Genomic DNA, 19,021 nt, shown 5'->3' with positions numbered 1-19,021 from the left:
GGTACGGGCTTGTATTGCCTGCGACGTGCTAAAAGACAAGTGGCTTGAAGCTGGGTGAGTTGGGGGGAACGTGCCTACACTAAGTCATTCTCCCCCTACCTGCAAATTCCAAATATGAAAAACATCCAGCTGGCTATTCCAAATCTGTTGGGATTAACAAACATTATTGGGGTTTCTAAAATTCTAAAAGTCCTAAAAGAAAAAAGAGAACAAAAAGAAAGAAATGCAAGCCCCATACCGTAAAAACATTTCTGGCCATAGTTATTCATTTCCTGCCCTTCTTAATACCAATATTGTCCAGTGTATCGACTTGTTTCTCCATGGCAGCTCCGCATGTGTGCTTCTTAAATGAGCTGGACAGTTCCCCTGCGGACTCACCTGCAAGAGCTGCTGCTTCAGCTTCTGCATCTCGGAGAGGTTGAGCTCGCTGAAGAGGTCCGACACTGGGTTCAGGGCCTCCCCCTTCCTGGCGGTGGCCGGGCGGTAGTCCCCGTTGAGCTTCATCAGGGAGCCGTGGACGTGGCCGTTGCACTTCTCGTCGTTGTTGGGCGCCCCGTTCGCCTCCTCGTTGAACTTGAGCCCGTCCACGGAGATGCTGAGGTGGCTGTTGTACATGCTGTCGCTCATGCTGATGTACTGGGAGAGCTCCTTGCGCAGGCTGTTCTTCTGCTCGCGCTCGTTCTTCAGCGTGTCCAGGGCCTCTTCCAGCTGGCTCTCCGCGATCTCCTTCAGGCGGATGGCATCTTCCAGCTGGCTGTTCAGCAGGACCGTCTCCTCCTCCAGGCACTTGATCTCATGCTTGAGGCCTTCGTACTCCACCTGAGGGCAAAGAGAGAAAGAGATAGAAAAACAGTCCTGTTTTGACTTACTAAGAGGCAGAGCTTTAGTACATGCAAGTGAGTCATTCCTCATAAATCTAAAACTTCCCACTTTTCACTACACAACTAATGACAACATAACTAAATGACATAAAATAGAAATTTGTTAAGCCCAAAACATTAATGAATATCTATTTTATGTTCATAATTATTATTGAAAACAATTATTATTTTTAAAAGAATAATAACATAATATTTATTGAAACATTTGACAGTTTTATATAACATTTGGCACAATATTTTTTCGCGTGCACCATATTTGTAACACATCAGTGACTGGAATGCAGTGTGGCTTAGTTAAAGAGAATAGAGGAATGAAAATTGGTGAACATGAAGTATTTGCACTGTAATGGAGCAGCTGGTAAGAACTCTTGGCTCAATCTGGACCCCAGCCCATGGGGCTCCAGAACGCAGTTGTTCATCACTGCTACAGCAGGAGAGATGACCTGCTTGAATGGCCTGTATAGTAGGTGCAGAGGGTCGCCATTAGTCCAGGTTACACAAGTAAGATAAGACAAGTATGATATTCTTCTTAGGTTGTAAATGAATGATGTGTTTCATAGTGGAAGTCTATTTTCACAGAAAGAGTCACACTAACATGTTGCCTCTTATGAATAGCACTCAACTCTGCAGTAACATTCAAGGATTACACACATATACAGTATATTAAAATAAATTATGTGTTCACTTCAAGCCTTGCAGACAATAAGGAGGTGTGACGCAATGGCACTCTGCAGCACCTTCTGTCTAACTGCCACAAAACTTGCTTATTGGCTTTTGGTGCCTTGGAAAAATATTTAAATCTGTGCAATTCACTGTAGAAGGAATTTACAGTAGTTTCCTTAATTCATTGACAACCTATATGTAAAACAACAACATGAACCCTCTCTATTGTATCTGTAGGCCGCCTTCTTTACATTAAAGCACTATTAGAGTAATTTAACAACCTCAGTTATAATCAACTGGGCGGAGCGGTGGCTCTATGGCTAAGGATCTGTGCCTGTGACCGGAAGGTTACAGGTTCAAATCCCGCGGCCGGCAGAGGAATCCTACTCTGTCAGGCCCCTGAGCAAGGCCCTTAACCCCAACTGCTCCAGGGGCACTGTACAATGGCTGACTCTGTGCTCTGACCCCAAGCTTCTCTGCCTGTCTGTGTCTCATGGAGAGCAAGCTTGGGTATGCGAAAAGACAAATTCCTAATTCAAGAAGTTGTATAGGGCTAATAAAGCAACATTATTATTTATTATTATTATTATCAGCTGTTTTCCACACTGCCAGAAAAAGGGGCTAATGTGGGAAGGGAGGAGAGAGTTCTGGGGGTTCTGTGTGAGTGTGGAGCAAAGGCTGGGCAGGGAGGACTGACCTGGTTCTGTTTTAGGGTAGAGACCAGTTTCTGGAGCATGATGTTCTCCTCCTCCAGCTCTGTGTAATCCTGCAGGAGGCGTGCTTCCCGGAACTTGTACTCCCGGATTTCCTCTTTCATCCGTGTCCGCTGCAGTTCCAGCATTTCATTATTCTGCAAAACAAACCAAGCCGCGGGTGAGCCTTTATGTCAGAGAGCCTTAAGTTCAGTCTTCGTGGGTAACATTGTCACCTACACATTCTAGAGGTCTCTTTGAACCATCTTTAGCTAGCTATTTTGAGGTGCCTTATGAAAGAAGCAAACAACAACAATGGCACCAATTGGACTAACAAAAAGTGGCAAGATGCGTGGAATAATAACAACCACAGACTGAAACAGTTTATCGACAAAGTATCTAACAAACCCGCTAGAAATGACCTACCCAGACAAGCCTGGGTCAAGCTGAACCGACTAAGAACCGGACATGGCCGTTTCCGGGCCACCCTACATAAGCGGGGTCTCACTGATGACCCAACTTGCGAATGCGGCTATGGCAAGGGGCAGACGGCCGACCACATCCTATACTCCTGCCCTTGCTTCAGATGCCCCGGCAACTTCACAGATTTGGGTGATGCCAGCCGCGACTGGCTGAGGCACCTGACAGTGACAATATAACTATGTAACTTCTCCTTGTTAAGCTCATACAAATAAAAAAAAATCTAGCAATTTGAGGAAACTGTTCATTTTGACACCTTGAGTAAATGAGTAGCTGACGACATATCTCCTCAGGCCTCTCCAATTAAAACACAATGAAAATGGGAACAGACAAAACTGTTCCTTCTAGTCCTGTTCTGTACACCACCTGTGTATACTGTATGTACGACCTAAACAAATCATGTGGGTAGCTGCGTCAGCATGCGTAGGCTGCAAAGGAACAAGTAATAGGTTTATTCCATGCTGAAAAAAAAAGAAAGAGAACACAATGTTTCGGCCGTGGAGCCTTCTTCAGGTGTGAGAGAGACAGGGCAGTAGGCAAAGGTAAAGTAGCTGGAGAACAAAGGTTGGGAAGGAGGAGGAGTGAGAGGCGGGAGCAGGGGACAGAAAGAGAGGCCAATCAAGAGGTGTGAAGTCAGAATGGGTGCAGAGAGGTGTGAAATGAAACTTCCAATGAATGGAGAAAATTTAAAAGAACAGTAGTCTGTCGTTAAGAGAAGGGAGAATGTGTGATCCTAGCTGCAGAATAATTTTAGTTTCGGTGGTCTTTCTGATGAGTTCGGAAAACCATCTTTGAGAACACAGACGGAGAGATTAGAGTTGTTGTGGCCGTCAGAGGAGAAATGAGAAACAATGGGCTTGGAGAGATCTTTAATCTTCACAGCCCTGACGTGTTCTCTGAAGCGGTCTCCGAGTCTCCTTCCTGTTTCTCCAATGTAGATGGCTGAGTATTTACTGCAAGAGATACAGTAAATAAGGTTGCTGGAGGTACAAGATGCTGTCTGGGTGATCCGGAATTGTCCTGAGGGGCCTTGAATGAGTGTGGTGGTGGATGTGTACTTGCAGGTGATACAGCGAGCTCTGTTGCAAGGGAAAGTGCCTGGTGTGGATGTTGTTGAGGGCGGTCAAGGGAGCTGTGAACAAGGAGGCTACGCACATTAGGTGGTCGGCGATATGAGATGATAGGGCAATCAGAAAAGAGGGCCCCAATGGAGGGATCATCCTGTAGGATGGAAAAGTTGTGGTTAATGGTCCTGGAAGTGTGTTAGGGTGGTAAGGAAGCACCAAAGGAATGCGGTTGTTACGGCGGGAGTTCCTGATCGGGTTGATGGTCCGGGGGGTGTTTTTGGCTCGGGCAAGGGCCCTGTCAATGACACTGCTGGGGTATCCTCTGTTGATGAAAAAGGAGTACATTTCGAGGGCTTGGTTCTCGAAGTCGATGTCGTCGCTGCATAATCGTCGTAGCCTAAGGAACTGTGAAAAAGGAAGAGAGTTTTTAGTGTGGTTGGGGTGAAATGAGCTGTACAGGAGGTAGCTGTGTGAATCCGTGGGTTTGTAATAAACTGAAGTGGACAGTCGGGGGTAGTTGATAGAGAAGTTGATGTCTAGAAACGGAAGAGTAGTGGAAGATATGTTAACCGTATATTTGAGGGACAGGTGGAAGTTGGTGAAATGGTGCAGGAAGAACTAAAGCTGATCGTTGGAGCATGTGGCAGCACCGATGCAGTCATCAATATATCGTTTGTAGAGGTCAGGGACATAGCCAGTGTAGGAAGCAAAGAAGCGTTCTTCTACCCAGCCAACAAAAATATCGGTATAGCCAATATCCAATACTGGATATCGCATCACCCAGGTGGATGCTGCACATTGGTGGTGGTGGAGGGGACTCCCCATTACCTGTAAAGCACTTTGAGTGGAGCGTCCAGAAAAGCGCTATATAAGTGTAAGGGATTATTAAGGGGAAATCTTTTAATTATTCTCAAAGTATACTATATAACCTCATAGGTCTGTTCTAATAAATTTTTTTTAATTAAAATAATGACTTTACAGTACTGCTAGTAGCGTTTAATTCTCAGATTAATTTTCATCTGTTCGTTAAGTAATGGCACTAGATACTGAAATTAAACATTGAAAAAGAGAATGGAGATTTCTGAAGCACGGATCTTTTTTTCTCAAATGTTCCTTCAAGGTAAACGTTAGGAGTTTTGTTTACACTAGCTCAGTGAAATTTGGTTTGTTTGTAGAGCACAAATTTCGACTGCCAAACAGATTGAACATAACCAAACTATAACTTCCAGAAGAGGTGGTCTCAATCAGTCTGGTAAATAGACTAAGTAAAGTTCACTTTTTGGAACTTGTTTTGTCTATAACAGGAAATGAATAATTAGATAACAGTTGTCTAAATACAGTAACTCTTCTAGTAGTAAAGCCAATACATTACTCAACAATATCCAGAGCATCAAAATGGGAGAGGTGATAGACACATTTTTAGAAATGCGCCAAATTGCATTACACAATGAAAGCTGTGCAAACGAAAACAAATTCAGTAATTTATAAACTAATATGAAGATCAGGTATAAAAGGACCTGAGCTTATTTAATTATTGCAGTGTGTGAATATATTTAAACCTGTTCCCCTTAAACACAGGAAAGTGGAATTGAAAACTCCAGTTCAATTCCAAACAAACACTTAGAGATTAGAAATGACAAAAATAAAGAAATGCAGCAGAAGCCATATTATCATTAAACTACAGTACATGTAAGGTAGGAGATAGCTGAGTGACTTGGTTAGATTTAACTTTGAAATCCTTCTGTTCAATACGAACTCTAACTTTGTGATAACAACTCATTTTATTTATATTTCCAAAATAAACAAAGTACTGAGAAAGTCTTGAGTCTACTGGGAATTTAGAAGCTTAAAGGACAATTCTTAGGTGAATTGATGAGAATGCTGCAGAAAACAAAAGGCCATTCATTTTAGAGACAGTTCTGGGCCTAACTTATAAAGTCTCAGAGAGAACCCCAACTGGGATATATCCTCCTTGGAGGAATTGATGGTACTCTGTCTTTCTTTAATGCTGAATTTAAAGGCAATGCTAGTCTCTTTGCTGCCCTCATCTACTTAAATTGTATTGAGATCGGGTAATCCATTATGTGTAATAAAAAATAAAAAGGCAAAAAAAAATGCAGAAATGAAAAATACCGGAAAAGAATCAAATGAAAAAATCAGAACACTCAGAATTGTTTCTCATTTCACTGCAACAGAAATAATTTCAAGCGTAAAATTCTTAAAATGAGTAAAGTAAAAAAAATATATTTCTATTACTGAACAATACCTGCCTTAAAAGGAAAGCATGAACACTTATTCGCTGCAAAATTACATGCAAAGCCTCCTTTCTTACGGTATTTTAGAAATGTCTCAATGGTGGTATTCACAGGTTTAAAGCAGACAGAGAAGCCTGAAAATGTCTCTCCTTTATTAGCTACGCCTTACTCTGTTGACAGGGAGAGTCTCAGAGATGAGATAATTCACAATTTGCTGATCTCAACACAACTTAACTCATTACACCTGCTTTCCATCTTTGCAATCTTGCACACAGTTTCAGATGTTATGTTAGGAATGCTTTGTGAATACCAGGTGCATTTCATTAACCATTAGTGACCTCTCATACGCTACACAAACTCTTGATGTATTCATTATTCTTCATGAATTTCCCTTTTCTTTGTCGGCTTCATAGAAAGCTGGTGGCACAAAACACATTCCAAATCATATTCCATTTTTTAAAGGAATGCTTATCTGCAGCTATTGAAAAATATTCAAGAAAAAAAATCAGGCCTTGTGCAAAGCATTCCCATTGTTTGGTGTCTTTTTGATTAATTAATCTCCCTGAAATGTACTGTATGTGGGGAGGTTATCCATGTCGTCTGGCAGAGTCAATATATATTCTGACTAGTGAAAGGTCGCCTAACCTTTTAAACACAAAATTAATGAATACTGTAAAAATCAGGAGGGTGTTTAATATTCAACTTTTTTAAGTTTCAATAATACTAATCTGCTTTATTTCCTACTACAGTTCTCTAAAAATAAATAAAGGGAAATAGATTAAGTGCTATTATATTTTATATTTTAAATTATTGGTGTCCCTTTAGTTTAGTTACCTATTATAACTTTTATAACTGTGTGTAAATAATCTATTAAAATGTTTTTAATGATGTTGTAATCATTTTTTTAAAACAATTACAGTACATGGTTAGGTTTATGGCTCTGATAATGCCATAACATTCATAACATTTTATGCCTTTGAAATAAATTTACTATTATAACATTTGTAACTTAAAAATCCCAATTTATCAAATTAATTAACTGAAATATAAATATATTCTGTAAGAGCCAGTGGCAATAGAATCTAAAAGGGCCTCTTTCCTCTGTCAGGATCAAGTCTTCAATCTGTCTAAATCATTTTTTTGCGTGTTCTATGTTTAATTCTATAAAACAATAGACATAAACAGTCAAAAGGCTCCCAAATTTAAGGGTAGCTTTTACGTCTTGTAAATTGACAAATCAGGGAATAAATTTCAAGAGAAATAACAATTTAGCTTTTGTAAAAGATTTATCTTTTGCAATGAGATACGATAGACAATCAGTACATTTCCATTTGTAAAGAGATGAAACTCTCTAAACAACTGCAGTGCTGACAATACTGCAGTGAAGTCTGAAGAATCTGAGTAGCAGGCAATACTCTGCAGCAACAATTCCCAGAAATATGACTGCACTACCCACACACCCCAGAACAGAAAGGCAGTCCTGCTGTCTCAGGCACTCCAGTGAATCCATAGTGAAGTTAAATTATAAATGCTAAAGCTATCTTCCTTTCTAGTATTGAGGGAAACGTACTAAATACTGAAGTTGCAAAGCTCACATTATGCTTCTAAGAAGAAACCACTTTCTATACATGTACAGAGTCCATAATTAATGCTGAACAAACGTATTTACTGATATTTCCAATAGGCTTTAAAAACGTTTTTCACCATTTGACATTTGAGATTTATGCTTTTTATTAAATATTTTTTTTAAATCAGCCAGAGGAATGCACTGAAAACTGGTGTGACGTTGAAACACATGAGGGGTCAATCACAAGTATAGTTAAAGAACTATAGAAGATTCCTGTTAGTTATTAATTCACTTTGCTTTGGTGTTTTTCCTCACAGTTTGTATCATTCTTTACTACAATCTTTAGCAAAATTGCACTGCTTTTATATTACAATCTTTACAGTAGCTGCTCATCAACAGGTGCAATACAATGCTAAGTAGCCTACAGGCAAGTGCTGTAGTAAATACTTATTTCCATTACAGTATGTTCCTTGACTGTCCAAAATACCATTTTATGCTGCTACAGCAATGCAAATATCACTTTTACCTGCTGGAGCATTTTGATATAAAATAAATATTTTTTTAAAATGAAAAAAATGAAAAAAAAAATTTGCGTCAAGGAAAACACGAGAATTATGTCGGGCTTTCATATTCATTGAAAGAGTTCAAACGTGTTTATAAAATTTCCACAGTAACAAGCTTATTTTCAGAGAGTATTCCATTTCTGCAGCAGTGTCATTTTATTTGTTTTTAAACGTGACAAATATTTGTTCTGCACTGCAATTCAGGCAAGTGCTACTGCTGCACAATGTTCAGAAGTGCTGAGTCTTTGAAATATGCTTCTCCACAAATCAGTCCCTGAAGAGTATCTTTCCTCTGACCTGCCTGCTACAGATACAATATGTACAATATGTACCTTGGTGTGTTGTGAGTGACCCAGTGGTGAAACAACATAAAGACTGAGAATAAATTACTGCTGATAAAGAATAACCTCAGTCGGTTCTCACACTTTCAAGACAATATAAGCATATAATGAGACACTCAAGATTTTACTCATATAGTTTAGAATACAGATAAGAATCTTTCCAAATTTGCTTGTCTTGTGTTTACATATAACTGAAAATTCCTGACAATTCAAGAACAGCATTTCTGATAAAATATACCAGATAAGGGTATATTTCATGCTATAGATTCATACAGAGATCCTTCAGCCAAATAAGTGAACACATTGTTAATTTGGTTTTATGTATTGGCTACATTTGTGTCTGCAATACTATAAATGTATGTCTTGTGCACTAGCAGAGCTGGTGTTGCTGCAATGAACAATGACTGACAAAGGCATGTACAGGTACAGTACCTCATATTCCTTACTGTGGAGTTAGCAAATCATGACCAAATGCACAAGCTAATGTCCATAAGCTTTACCAATTTTACTTCTAAAACATAATTGGCATTAATACAAGGTGTTGGCACATGGGAATGGAATTCATTTACAAGGAAAAAACAAATTAAATTTGCAACTCTAAAAAGCTGAGCTTAGGAGACTTCTGTAACAGATGTTTTTCAGGTCATTTCAGTTCATTGCTGTTCCAATGATCTTGTGAGCCTCTGGAATTTTAAAACAGCATTTTGCTTGCCACATTTGGTCTGTGTACCAGGAGCCAGCACCATCACTGTGGTAAGTGCAGTCCTATACAACTTTGCTATCGACTGGGATGAGCCACCTGTTCTGTCTCCAAGACATTCGGCACATTTCGGCTTTTTCAACACCATTATTATTGGGAACGAAGCTACAGGACAGGAAAGGACACTGTTCTGAAGGACTGCCATCGTCATTTAAAAAAAAAATGCCACTTACAGTTTTTTTTACCCTTCTTACATTTGCCTACATATCTTGTTCTGCATACTCCCAATTCCTCAATATACCTGCCTTACCCTGAGAACCACAAATGTAGACTCACATCGCAATAAGAAATACCAAAAATCTATTCAATTGACACCCAAAATATTTATGACTTAACACCCTATTTACAGTGCCTTGCGAAAGTATTCGGCCCCCTTGAACTTTTCAACCTTTTGCCACATTTCAGGCTTCAAACATAAAGATATAAATTTTTTATTTTATGTGAAGAATCACCAACAAGTGGGACACAATTGTGAAGTGGAACGAAATCTATTGGATTTTTGAAACTTTTTTAACTAATAAAAAAAATGAAAAGTGGGGCGTGCAAAATTATTCGGCCCCCTTGCGTTAATACTTTGTAGAGCCACCTTTTGCTGCGATTACAGCTGCAAGTCGCTTGGGGTATGTCTCTATCAGTTTTGCACATCGAGAGACTGAAATTCTTGCCCATTCTTCCTTACAAAACAGCTCGAGCTCAGTGAGGTTGGATGGAGAGCGTTTGTGAACAGCAGTTTTCAGCTCTTTCCACAGATTCTCGATTGGATTCAGGTCTGGACTTTGACTTGGCCATTCAAACACCTGGATACGTTTATTTGTGAACCATTCCTTTGTAGATTTTGCTGTATGTTTGGGATCATTGTCTTGTTGGAAGATAAATCTCCGTCCCAGTTTCAGGTCTTTTGCAGACTCCAACAGGTTTTCATCCAGAATGGTCCTGTATTTGGCTGCATCCATCTTCCCCTCAATTTTAACCATCTTCCCTGTCCCTGCTGAAGAAAAGCAGGCCCAAACCATGATGCTGCCACCACCATGTTTGACAGTGGGGATGGTGTGTTGAGGGTGATGAGTTGTGTTGCTTTTACGCCAAACATATCGTTTTGCATTGTGGCCAAAAAGTTCGATTTTGGTTTCATCTGACCAGAGCACCTTCTTCCACATGTTTGGGGTGTCTCCCAGGTGGCTTGTGGCAAACTTTAGACGAGACTTTTTATGGATATCTTTGAGAAATGGCTTTCTTCTTGCCACTCTTCCATAAAGGCCAGATTTGTGCAGTGTAAGACTGATTGTTGTCCTATGGACAGACTCTCCCACCTCAGCTGTAGTTCTCTGCAGTTCATCCAGAGTGATCATGGGCCTCTTGGCTGCATCTCTGATCAGTCTTCTCCTTGTCTGAGCTGAAAGTTTAGAGGGACGGCCAGGTCTTGGTAGATTTGCAGTGGTCTGATACTCCTTCCATTTCAAGATGATCGCTTGCACAGTGCTCCTTGGGATGTTTGAAGCTTGGGAAATCTTTTTGTATCCAAATCCGGCTTTAAACTTCTCCACAACAGTATTACGGACCTGCCTGGTGTGTTCCTTGGTCTTCATGATGCTCTCTGCGCTTTCAACAGAACCTTGAGACTATCACAGAGCAGGTGCATTTATACAGAGACTTGATTACACACAGGTGGATTCTATTTATCACCATCAGTCATTTAGGACAACATTGGATCATTCAGAGATCCTCGCTGAACTTCTGGAGTGAGTTTGCTGCACTGAAAGTAAAGGGGCAGAATAATTTTGCACGCCCCACTTTTCATTTTTTTATTAGTTAAAAAAGTTTCAAAAATCCAATAGATTTCGTTCCACTTCACAATTGTGTCCCACTTGTTGGTGATTCTTCACATAAAATAAAAAATTTATATCTTTATGTTTGAAGCCTGAAATGTGGCAAAAGGTTGAAAAGTTCAAGGGGGCCGAATACTTTCGCAAGGCACTGTAAATATGTATTTCCTGAATATCAGTTCTCTTCATTCCCTAGAATATCTGAAAACTCACTATAAGTTCATTAATAATAAATTACACTTTTATTAGAAATTACACTAATTTTCCAAGCAAGGGATGCATAAATCCGTTACGTTAGGACGATATTATTTCCACTATATTCAGGAGCGTTCTAATGCAATCCGCTTGGAACGCTACCAAGTTGCTTAAACCATGTGAAGAGGTGGTTTAATTAGTCCCCTACTTCAGTAACCTCTACAGGAGCTGTTACTTTGCTGTTTGTTGCAGGTTTAGTACGGAGCTGGGGACGGATTTCAGCGGCCAAGTTCATTGCAATTGGTCTTAAAGGTAGAGCACTAACTTAGCATGAAGCTTTGTGCTATCCACGGGTTGAACTCCAGTTAGTACGCTGCTTTCAGTTTGTTGCAATTGACCCAGGGAGAACATACAAACTCCACGCAGATAGCACTGACCCTAGGACTGCACCGCCACCATGTTGTGCCTGTACAACCATGTGTATCAATTTTTTTTCTTTTATCTTTTCACTTCTCCTGAGAAAAAGACTTTCATTTTCTATTGTATGTGTGACCTTCAGAAACAAAACAATTACTTTATACAACACAGAGTGCTGTGACTAAGAGTTTGATGAATAGTTACCATAGCATTTTGCAAACAGATCCAACATATCTTCCTCAATCAGCTTTTCTCTTCAGTGTACTTGTACATTGTATCACGATTATAGTCCCCCCTCCTTAAGGGTGCTCCAGCCCTTTCACTTTAGACTTATTCTGTGCACCTGATCCGTTTTCCCAGCCCACCTTAAAAGCCAGGCACTGACGCTCATCCTGGCTCTGCATCTGGTTTCCGCACCATGCGAGTCCGGGACCTGGTAGCGCCTGGTCCCGTTAAGGTTTTAATCTCTGTTCCCGTTCCTGTTCCCTGTCCGCCGGTTCCGACCCGGTTCATGGTTTTAATTCTTTGTTTGGAAGGATCTCCTGGCTATGGACTTACTCTTGTGTTTCTGGATACCCTCTATGGATTACTCTTTTGGATTGTTTGCCTCGGCCACACCTCCCCCGTGCACCAGTGCACTTTGGACACACCGCCCTGTTTTCAGCCCCGTTTTCCTGCATGACGTTTTCCTAGTGTTTCCCCACTTCTTCGGATTGTGTCGTCCGCATAGGGTCCGGAAAGAACTGTTCGTTACACATTGGGTATTAGACGTATATGGCAAATAATATTAAAGTTATGTTTAAACAGTGGGTCCTTGAAAAAGATACAATTGCACCTACGATGAAAAGGAAAGCAAACATCTATGTGACCGTGGACTGAGACGAGATTGATGTCATTGGCTCTTCACTGAAGCATTGATGTAAAAGTGGAACACAAAGACAAACTCATGCAAAGTGAACACAAGGACAGAAAACGAATTTGTGATCTGCTTACCACTAGTACACCTAAAGATGTCAATGGTGACAGACAAAGTTACCATACTAGATGAACACAATTTTGTTTGCATTGAAACACAAATTCAGAAGGTATTACAGTATAAAGTGCCTATCTATATGACACTACAGTGACCAAATTAATAGATTAATAGTCTTTTTGAGGAACCAGTGACGTATAGACACAGAACATCTTTAGAAACATGTCACTGTTTTTATGACTCAATATTTTCAGAAAATTAAAGTGTACTGTAGTAGTGTATTGGACTTTAATAAAATGATTTTGTCATCATTTCAATCAATTACTCGTTCATGACTGAGCATATACAGTACTTGAATGACTGGAACTGTTGCTTGAGTACTAAATCACTTCATTAATAAGAGTTTTGATTGAGTAAAGGTGCTGAGGTTATTTATCCTGTTGGTGAAATTTAAGAAAGATAAACTCAGAAAGGAACCCTTTATGACCTGATTAATCAATAACATTACACTTTAGTGCCATTTAGTGGCGACATTGCAGACAAGACTAAGACAGCGTACTGTTGCTCACTGTCGGGAGTGTTCAAAGCCATACATTTCTAAGCTGACAAGACATTACAAAAACATTTCATCAATGGTAGGTGTCATGTCACCTTGTCAATATCAATGGAGCTGACCATGTTTGAGTGTGTAGTCCGGGAGTGCCTAACTCTGATCTTCAAGGGCTACTGTCCAGAATGCTTAATAAGTTCTTTAAATCTTCAGCTTCTTAAGAAGGAAAGGATTCAACACGTGCACCTAAGGAAATAAAGGGTTTAGCTGGAAAGAAAACTAGAAGCCTTCTGATCCTCCCACACGGGAGTTGTGTAGATACTACAGCATCCAGTTGTAGTCACTGATGGCAAACTGACTGCGTGGTGCTACACTGATCAAGTTCCTGGGAACTCACTTGGGGCTCTTCATGCAGGCTCATTCTGAAGTGAAAAGCTTTCAACAGGTTTTTTCAGCAGGTTTTTTTGTCTTTCTTGTGGACACGAGAATGTGACAGTTATGCCATAGATGCCCAGGTCCCAGACTTAAGTATTGAACATTTAAGGCATGAACAGGGAAGACTTGTGACACCTGAGACTCAGAGACCAATGAACAGACACATGCCTTTCCAGGTTCTACTGTACATAAGTAGAATACAATCCCATAAGACACTATCTGTAACATGGTGCAAGGTGTACAGTACATCACAGAAGTACAGCATATACTACTTCCAGCTGTGGCCACACATGCACTAGCCTGTGTCTAAAATGTTTGCAATGTGTTATTGATAATAATAATTAATTATTGCTTACACTTACAGTATATGGCACTTTTCCGGACACTCCACTCAAAGCACTTTACAGATAATGGGGACTCCCCTCCACCGCCACCAATGTGCAGTCCCACCTGGATGATGTGACAGCAGCCATAGTGCTCCAGAACACTCACCACACATCAACTATCGTAGGGGAGGAGAACAGAGTAATGAAACCAATTTATATATGAGGAGTATCAGGAGGCCATGATTGGTTACATCCCTACTCTTTTTGAGAAACACCCTGGGATTTATAATAACCACAGACAGTCAGGACCTTGGTTTTACGTCTCATCCGAAGGACGGTGCCTTTTGACAGTATAGTGTCCCCGTTACTAAACTGGGGCATTAAGACCCACATAGACCGCAGAGTGAACGCCCCCTGCTGGCCCCACTAATACCTCTTCCAGCAGCAAGCAGGGTGATATGGCTGCTGGCTATTGATGCATTTTTCACATTCAGATAACTTGCTCCAAAAAAAGCATTTGTTTTAAATGGAGAAAGTAGTGGAAAAGATTATATTTTAGCCATGGCTCATGGAAATTTAATAAATAAAATTCTCGTGAGCAAAGTTCATGCTTTGTTGAACCAGTTATGGATGAAGTGTTAAATGCTTTCAAATACGCAGTTTTAGCACATTGGCTAAAAATGTTTGAGTTGTAATGGTATTTGAAATATGGCTAAAATAAAGAAATGAAGAATGTGTTCTTAAACTTGAAACTTAAATCCATCCTTCAAAGAACTAAAACACAATATTACTGCTGTGAAAGGCTGCACTGGTCATTTTAAGAAAAAAAATGTTAGAAGGGGTGATGTGTACAGTATGTTGAATTTACTTTGTAGTTGGATATTAAAAATACAGAAAATGTGGTTATTAAAAAATACAGAAAATGTGTTAAATTAATTGTTTTTAATTATATTTGTATGGGTTAACCATGATAAATTAAATTGATGCTTTGGAGACATCTATTATGGAAATAGTTTGTTGTTGAATTGTTTAATTTTAGATTGTTTGCAAAGTGTGGAAATGGTAACATGAGCAGCTGTCCCTGCACCTGCTTGGATTCGATCCTGGTGACTCATGGATTCCAAAAACATTCAGCACCACTCCCCAAACAGGAGATAACTCCATCACTCCGAAAAACTGGATCCTCCACCACAGGAGAAATCTTCTCATCACCAGTGACTAGTGTGGCGCTACTTGCCTCTAACGGTCACTAGTGGGCTCAGAGACAGCTGCTATAGACAGCAGACAGATCCACTGTGCCACCAGACTGTGTCTTCTACAACCACACTGTTTTACACTGCCTAGATTTCAGAAGGGGGTGATATCTATTCTGTAACTGACTAGGTGCATGAACCCTGTTACATTTTCCTCTTCTAAATTCCTTCTACTCTCCTCCACAGCAACCTCAGTGACTGACGGGTATAAGCCTGAGAAATTCAAGTCACAGCACCACTGTAATAAGTGTAGCTCTCCATGACCATGCTGGAATTTGATCACGGTCATTCATGGGCTCCAAGCACACAGAGCGCCACTCTGTGGACTCCAGAGATAGCGACTGTCTAGAGTTCAGAAAGGGGTGACGTCACTTCTGAAGCTCGCTCAGCACACTGAACCCTGTAACATAATACATCTGTCCCACCCTCCCCTTGTTTTTAAAATCCCATAGCCTCTTTAGTAAGCGTGGATTAGGTCATACATTATATAATATTATACATTAATACATTTACCTTTGCCATATCCTTAAATAACTACATCAGTGCACCACTTAATGTTTCCTAAAATAACTTGAATTTGCTGTAATCTTAAGTGGTAAATGTGTTTAAATGCTTAGTACACTGCACATCTGGAAATGTGCTTGTTACACTTCAGCTGTGTGATCTTAATAACACATCAGGGTTTGCCATGATACAGTGTATAAAGAACGAAGACTGGTATTATGGAAGAATGGTATTTTCCTTGACTTTTACAGGCATGTCACAAAGTACAGGAATTCTCTGTGACATAGTACAGGTTTCCTGTCATCATTCATAATCAACTAATTTTTCTCTTGGCATTGAAAAAAAAACAGCATGTCAATGCCAATACTGTATTAACACTTACTGCCTAATACTGTCATTCTAGCAATACACATTTTATCATTGTCTTCCATAACCTTTTGAGGACACCTAACTTATTTTCTCAATTTCCAATAACTTCTTTGAGGAAATTAGGTCTCATATTTTCTATATTTGAAAGGCTTTCCAGGATGTGTAGACACTTCAGAGATTAATATCTAGCCCATTCAGCCATTCCTCCGATAAAATAGATAACCTACAGAATATACTTGAATTTTTCAGCTGTCTAGTTTCACAGGGTTGTAGAGGCTTGTGCCACATCATGTCCAGATTAAAATTCAAAGGATGTTACCAAAGAGTTCACAGGCTCTTTCTCATGGTACAGGTACTTGTTTCAACAGAAGTCATGTTGGGTGCTCGTTTTTTAAATAGCCCTGGACAGTGATCTTGTGTCATGAACCGATGGCAATTGAAAATGGAGAAATTAGCAAAAAATCTTCTTATGGTTAATCATCTACATATTATTTCAGGAGTGTAGCTGCATCAGCATGTTGTAAGCTGACCAGAGGAAGGGTCATCCAGGACAGGTATTTCAGGAACGACCTACTTAATATATTCGACTTAGACCTGAGCAAGATGGCTGCTAAGAAAAACCAGCTGACCTGCGTAGGGAAAGGGCTTATTCCGAAAAACAATGAGACACAGGTGAGTCTTGTCGGGAAACAAAATATAAATGCCCTGGAAGCGGTGAACCGGCATGGAAGCCAATAGGTGAATGCATTTTTGGAGGAGATAGAGGAATCAGGTTGGTGTTTGCAAGGACGAAAGAATTACGTTTTACGGTTTGTGATTTCGATACGACGCGGATTTGTGGTACTTTACAGACTTTGGAACTTGGCTTGAATAAGGATTGAGAGAACGAATTGCGGACTGGCTTGGAAATTAAACTGACTGGAGAAATACAGTAAAACTCCACGGAAAATAAAGAAAAAAAGTGTGGTGTGGGTACTTTTATTTCATTTACATAAACCTTTCCCCCAGAGACACCACAATGCATAGGCAGCAAAGGAACAAGTAATTGGTTTATTGCATGCTGAAAAGAGAAGAAAGAAAACACAACGTGGGACATCTGAATAATAATAATAATAATAATAATAATAATAATAATAATAATAATTGCTTACACTTATATAGCGCTTTTCTGGATACTCCACTCAAAACGCTTTACAGGTAATGGGGACTCCCCTCTACCACCACCTGGATGATGTGACGGCAGCCATAGTGCGCCAGAACACTCACCACACATCAGCTATTAGTGGGGAAGAGAGCAGAGTAATGAAGCCAGTTCATAGATGGGGATTATTAGGAGGCCATGATTGGTAAGGGCCAATGGGAAATTTGGCCAGGATGCCGGGGTTACACCCCTACTCTTTTCGAGAAACGCCCTGGGATTTTTAATGACCACAGAGAGTCAGTACCTCGGTTTTACATCCCATCCGAAGGACGGCGCCTGTTTACAGTACAGTGTCCCCATCACTATACTGGGGCATTAGGACCCACATGGACCGCAGGGTGAGCGCCCCCTGCTGGCCCCACTAACACCTCTTCCAGCAACAACCTTAGTTTTTCCCAGGAGGTCTCCCATCCAGGTACTGACCAGGTTCACACCTGCTGAGCTTCAGTGGGGCTGCCAGTTGTGAGTTGCAGGGTGATATGGCCTGAAGAAGGCTCCACGGGCGAAACTGTTTTCTTTCTTCTCTTTTCAGCATGGAATAAACCTATTACCTGTTCCTTTACATATTATTTCTGTTTCTCTCAAAGCCGTTTTTGTCAGATGACTGCGGAGTTAACTGGGGGTAAATCATTGTTTACATTGGTTACCATAACTCTAGGATTTACTAGGCTTTACCAAGGTTACACTGTAGCTTACAACAGATTTTACAATGGAATACTGTACCTGCAATTGCTATTCAGTGTCCTGACTACTGCTGCATTTCACTTGTGTTTGATCAAAAACTACACAACTGAGTCTTACAGTTGCTTTTTTTACTATTCTGTACATAAAAAACAAAATTCAGACCCCTGCCAATTTTGTTAAAAAAGTTTGTAGTCATAACACTTTGAAGTAGCAATTATTATTTGTTACATACCGAACATGATAGCTTCACTATCATTTAAAGTCATGATTGCATACAGTAAGTATTCTTTGCTGACATAAGCCAACATTAATTTCGGTGCACAAAATTACCTTATATAGTGCATAAATACACCTATCTAAGTCCCTCAGTCAGGTAGTGTATTTCAAGCAAAAAATTCAACCACAGAGGAACCATGGAACTTTAAAACTACTCAGCAATAAAAGTATATAATAGCACATTTCAGATGAACAGTATAAAAGCAGTGGAAGAGTGGAAGGCATCCAAATACTGCTAACATAAGGCTGTTCCTCAAAACTGAGCTGCTAGGAAAGAATGAAGGTGCTTAGAGACGCCACTATGAGGCCAAGGGTGTCTTGAGAGAGTTACAAAGTTCAGTGGTTGAGATGAAAATGTCCATGGGTGAACAAAATCCCAGTCTATCCACAAAAGAGTTTTGTCTGGAACTGAAAAAACATCTCAATTCTCCCATAAGGCTTGCAACAAAGCACCTGAGTGGTACTGCAAACTTGGCAGCTCTTTGTGTTAAGACAAAATAAAACCACATGTTTTTGGTCTAAATGCAAAGTGTTGCATCTCACATAAACCCAACACTGAATCACTCACTCAACACCATCCTTACTGTCAAGCACGGTGGTGGCATCATTATATAGATCTGAACACTTTTGCAAGGCACAATCTTGTCACCGTAATAAAATAATACTTTTGGTATTAAGGGAAATGTACTCTTTCCTTATCTCTGGTACTCTGGTATGCTGGTTAGTGCTGATTCCTCAAAGTGTTA

The 19,021-nt window shown here is 40.1% G+C and overlaps 1 protein-coding gene across 4 annotated transcripts in view; it reads right to left on the bottom strand.

Annotated features, from left to right (window-relative positions):
* Positions 1-19,021, bottom strand: part of bicd1a (BICD cargo adaptor 1a) — a 137,397-nt gene that overhangs the window by 32,039 nt on the left and 86,337 nt on the right. For all 4 annotated transcript variants that reach the window (XM_088646847.1, XM_088646843.1, XM_088646846.1 and 1 more), the window contains exons 3-4: positions 2,242-2,394; positions 379-819 (exon numbers count right to left, since the gene is read on the bottom strand). In XM_088646847.1, coding sequence (XP_088502973.1) covers positions 379-819; positions 2,242-2,394 — 594 coding nt within the window. The remainder of the gene's footprint in view (positions 1-378; positions 820-2,241; positions 2,395-19,021) is intronic.

Source organism: Lepisosteus platostomus, chromosome 9 (assembly GCF_059453375.1).
Source record: "Lepisosteus platostomus isolate fLepPlt1 chromosome 9, fLepPlt1.hap1, whole genome shotgun sequence".
NCBI lineage: Eukaryota > Metazoa > Chordata > Actinopteri > Semionotiformes > Lepisosteidae > Lepisosteus > Lepisosteus platostomus.
The sequence above is the reverse complement of the archived record's forward strand: the minus strand, read 5'-3'. Positions and strand labels throughout refer to the sequence as shown.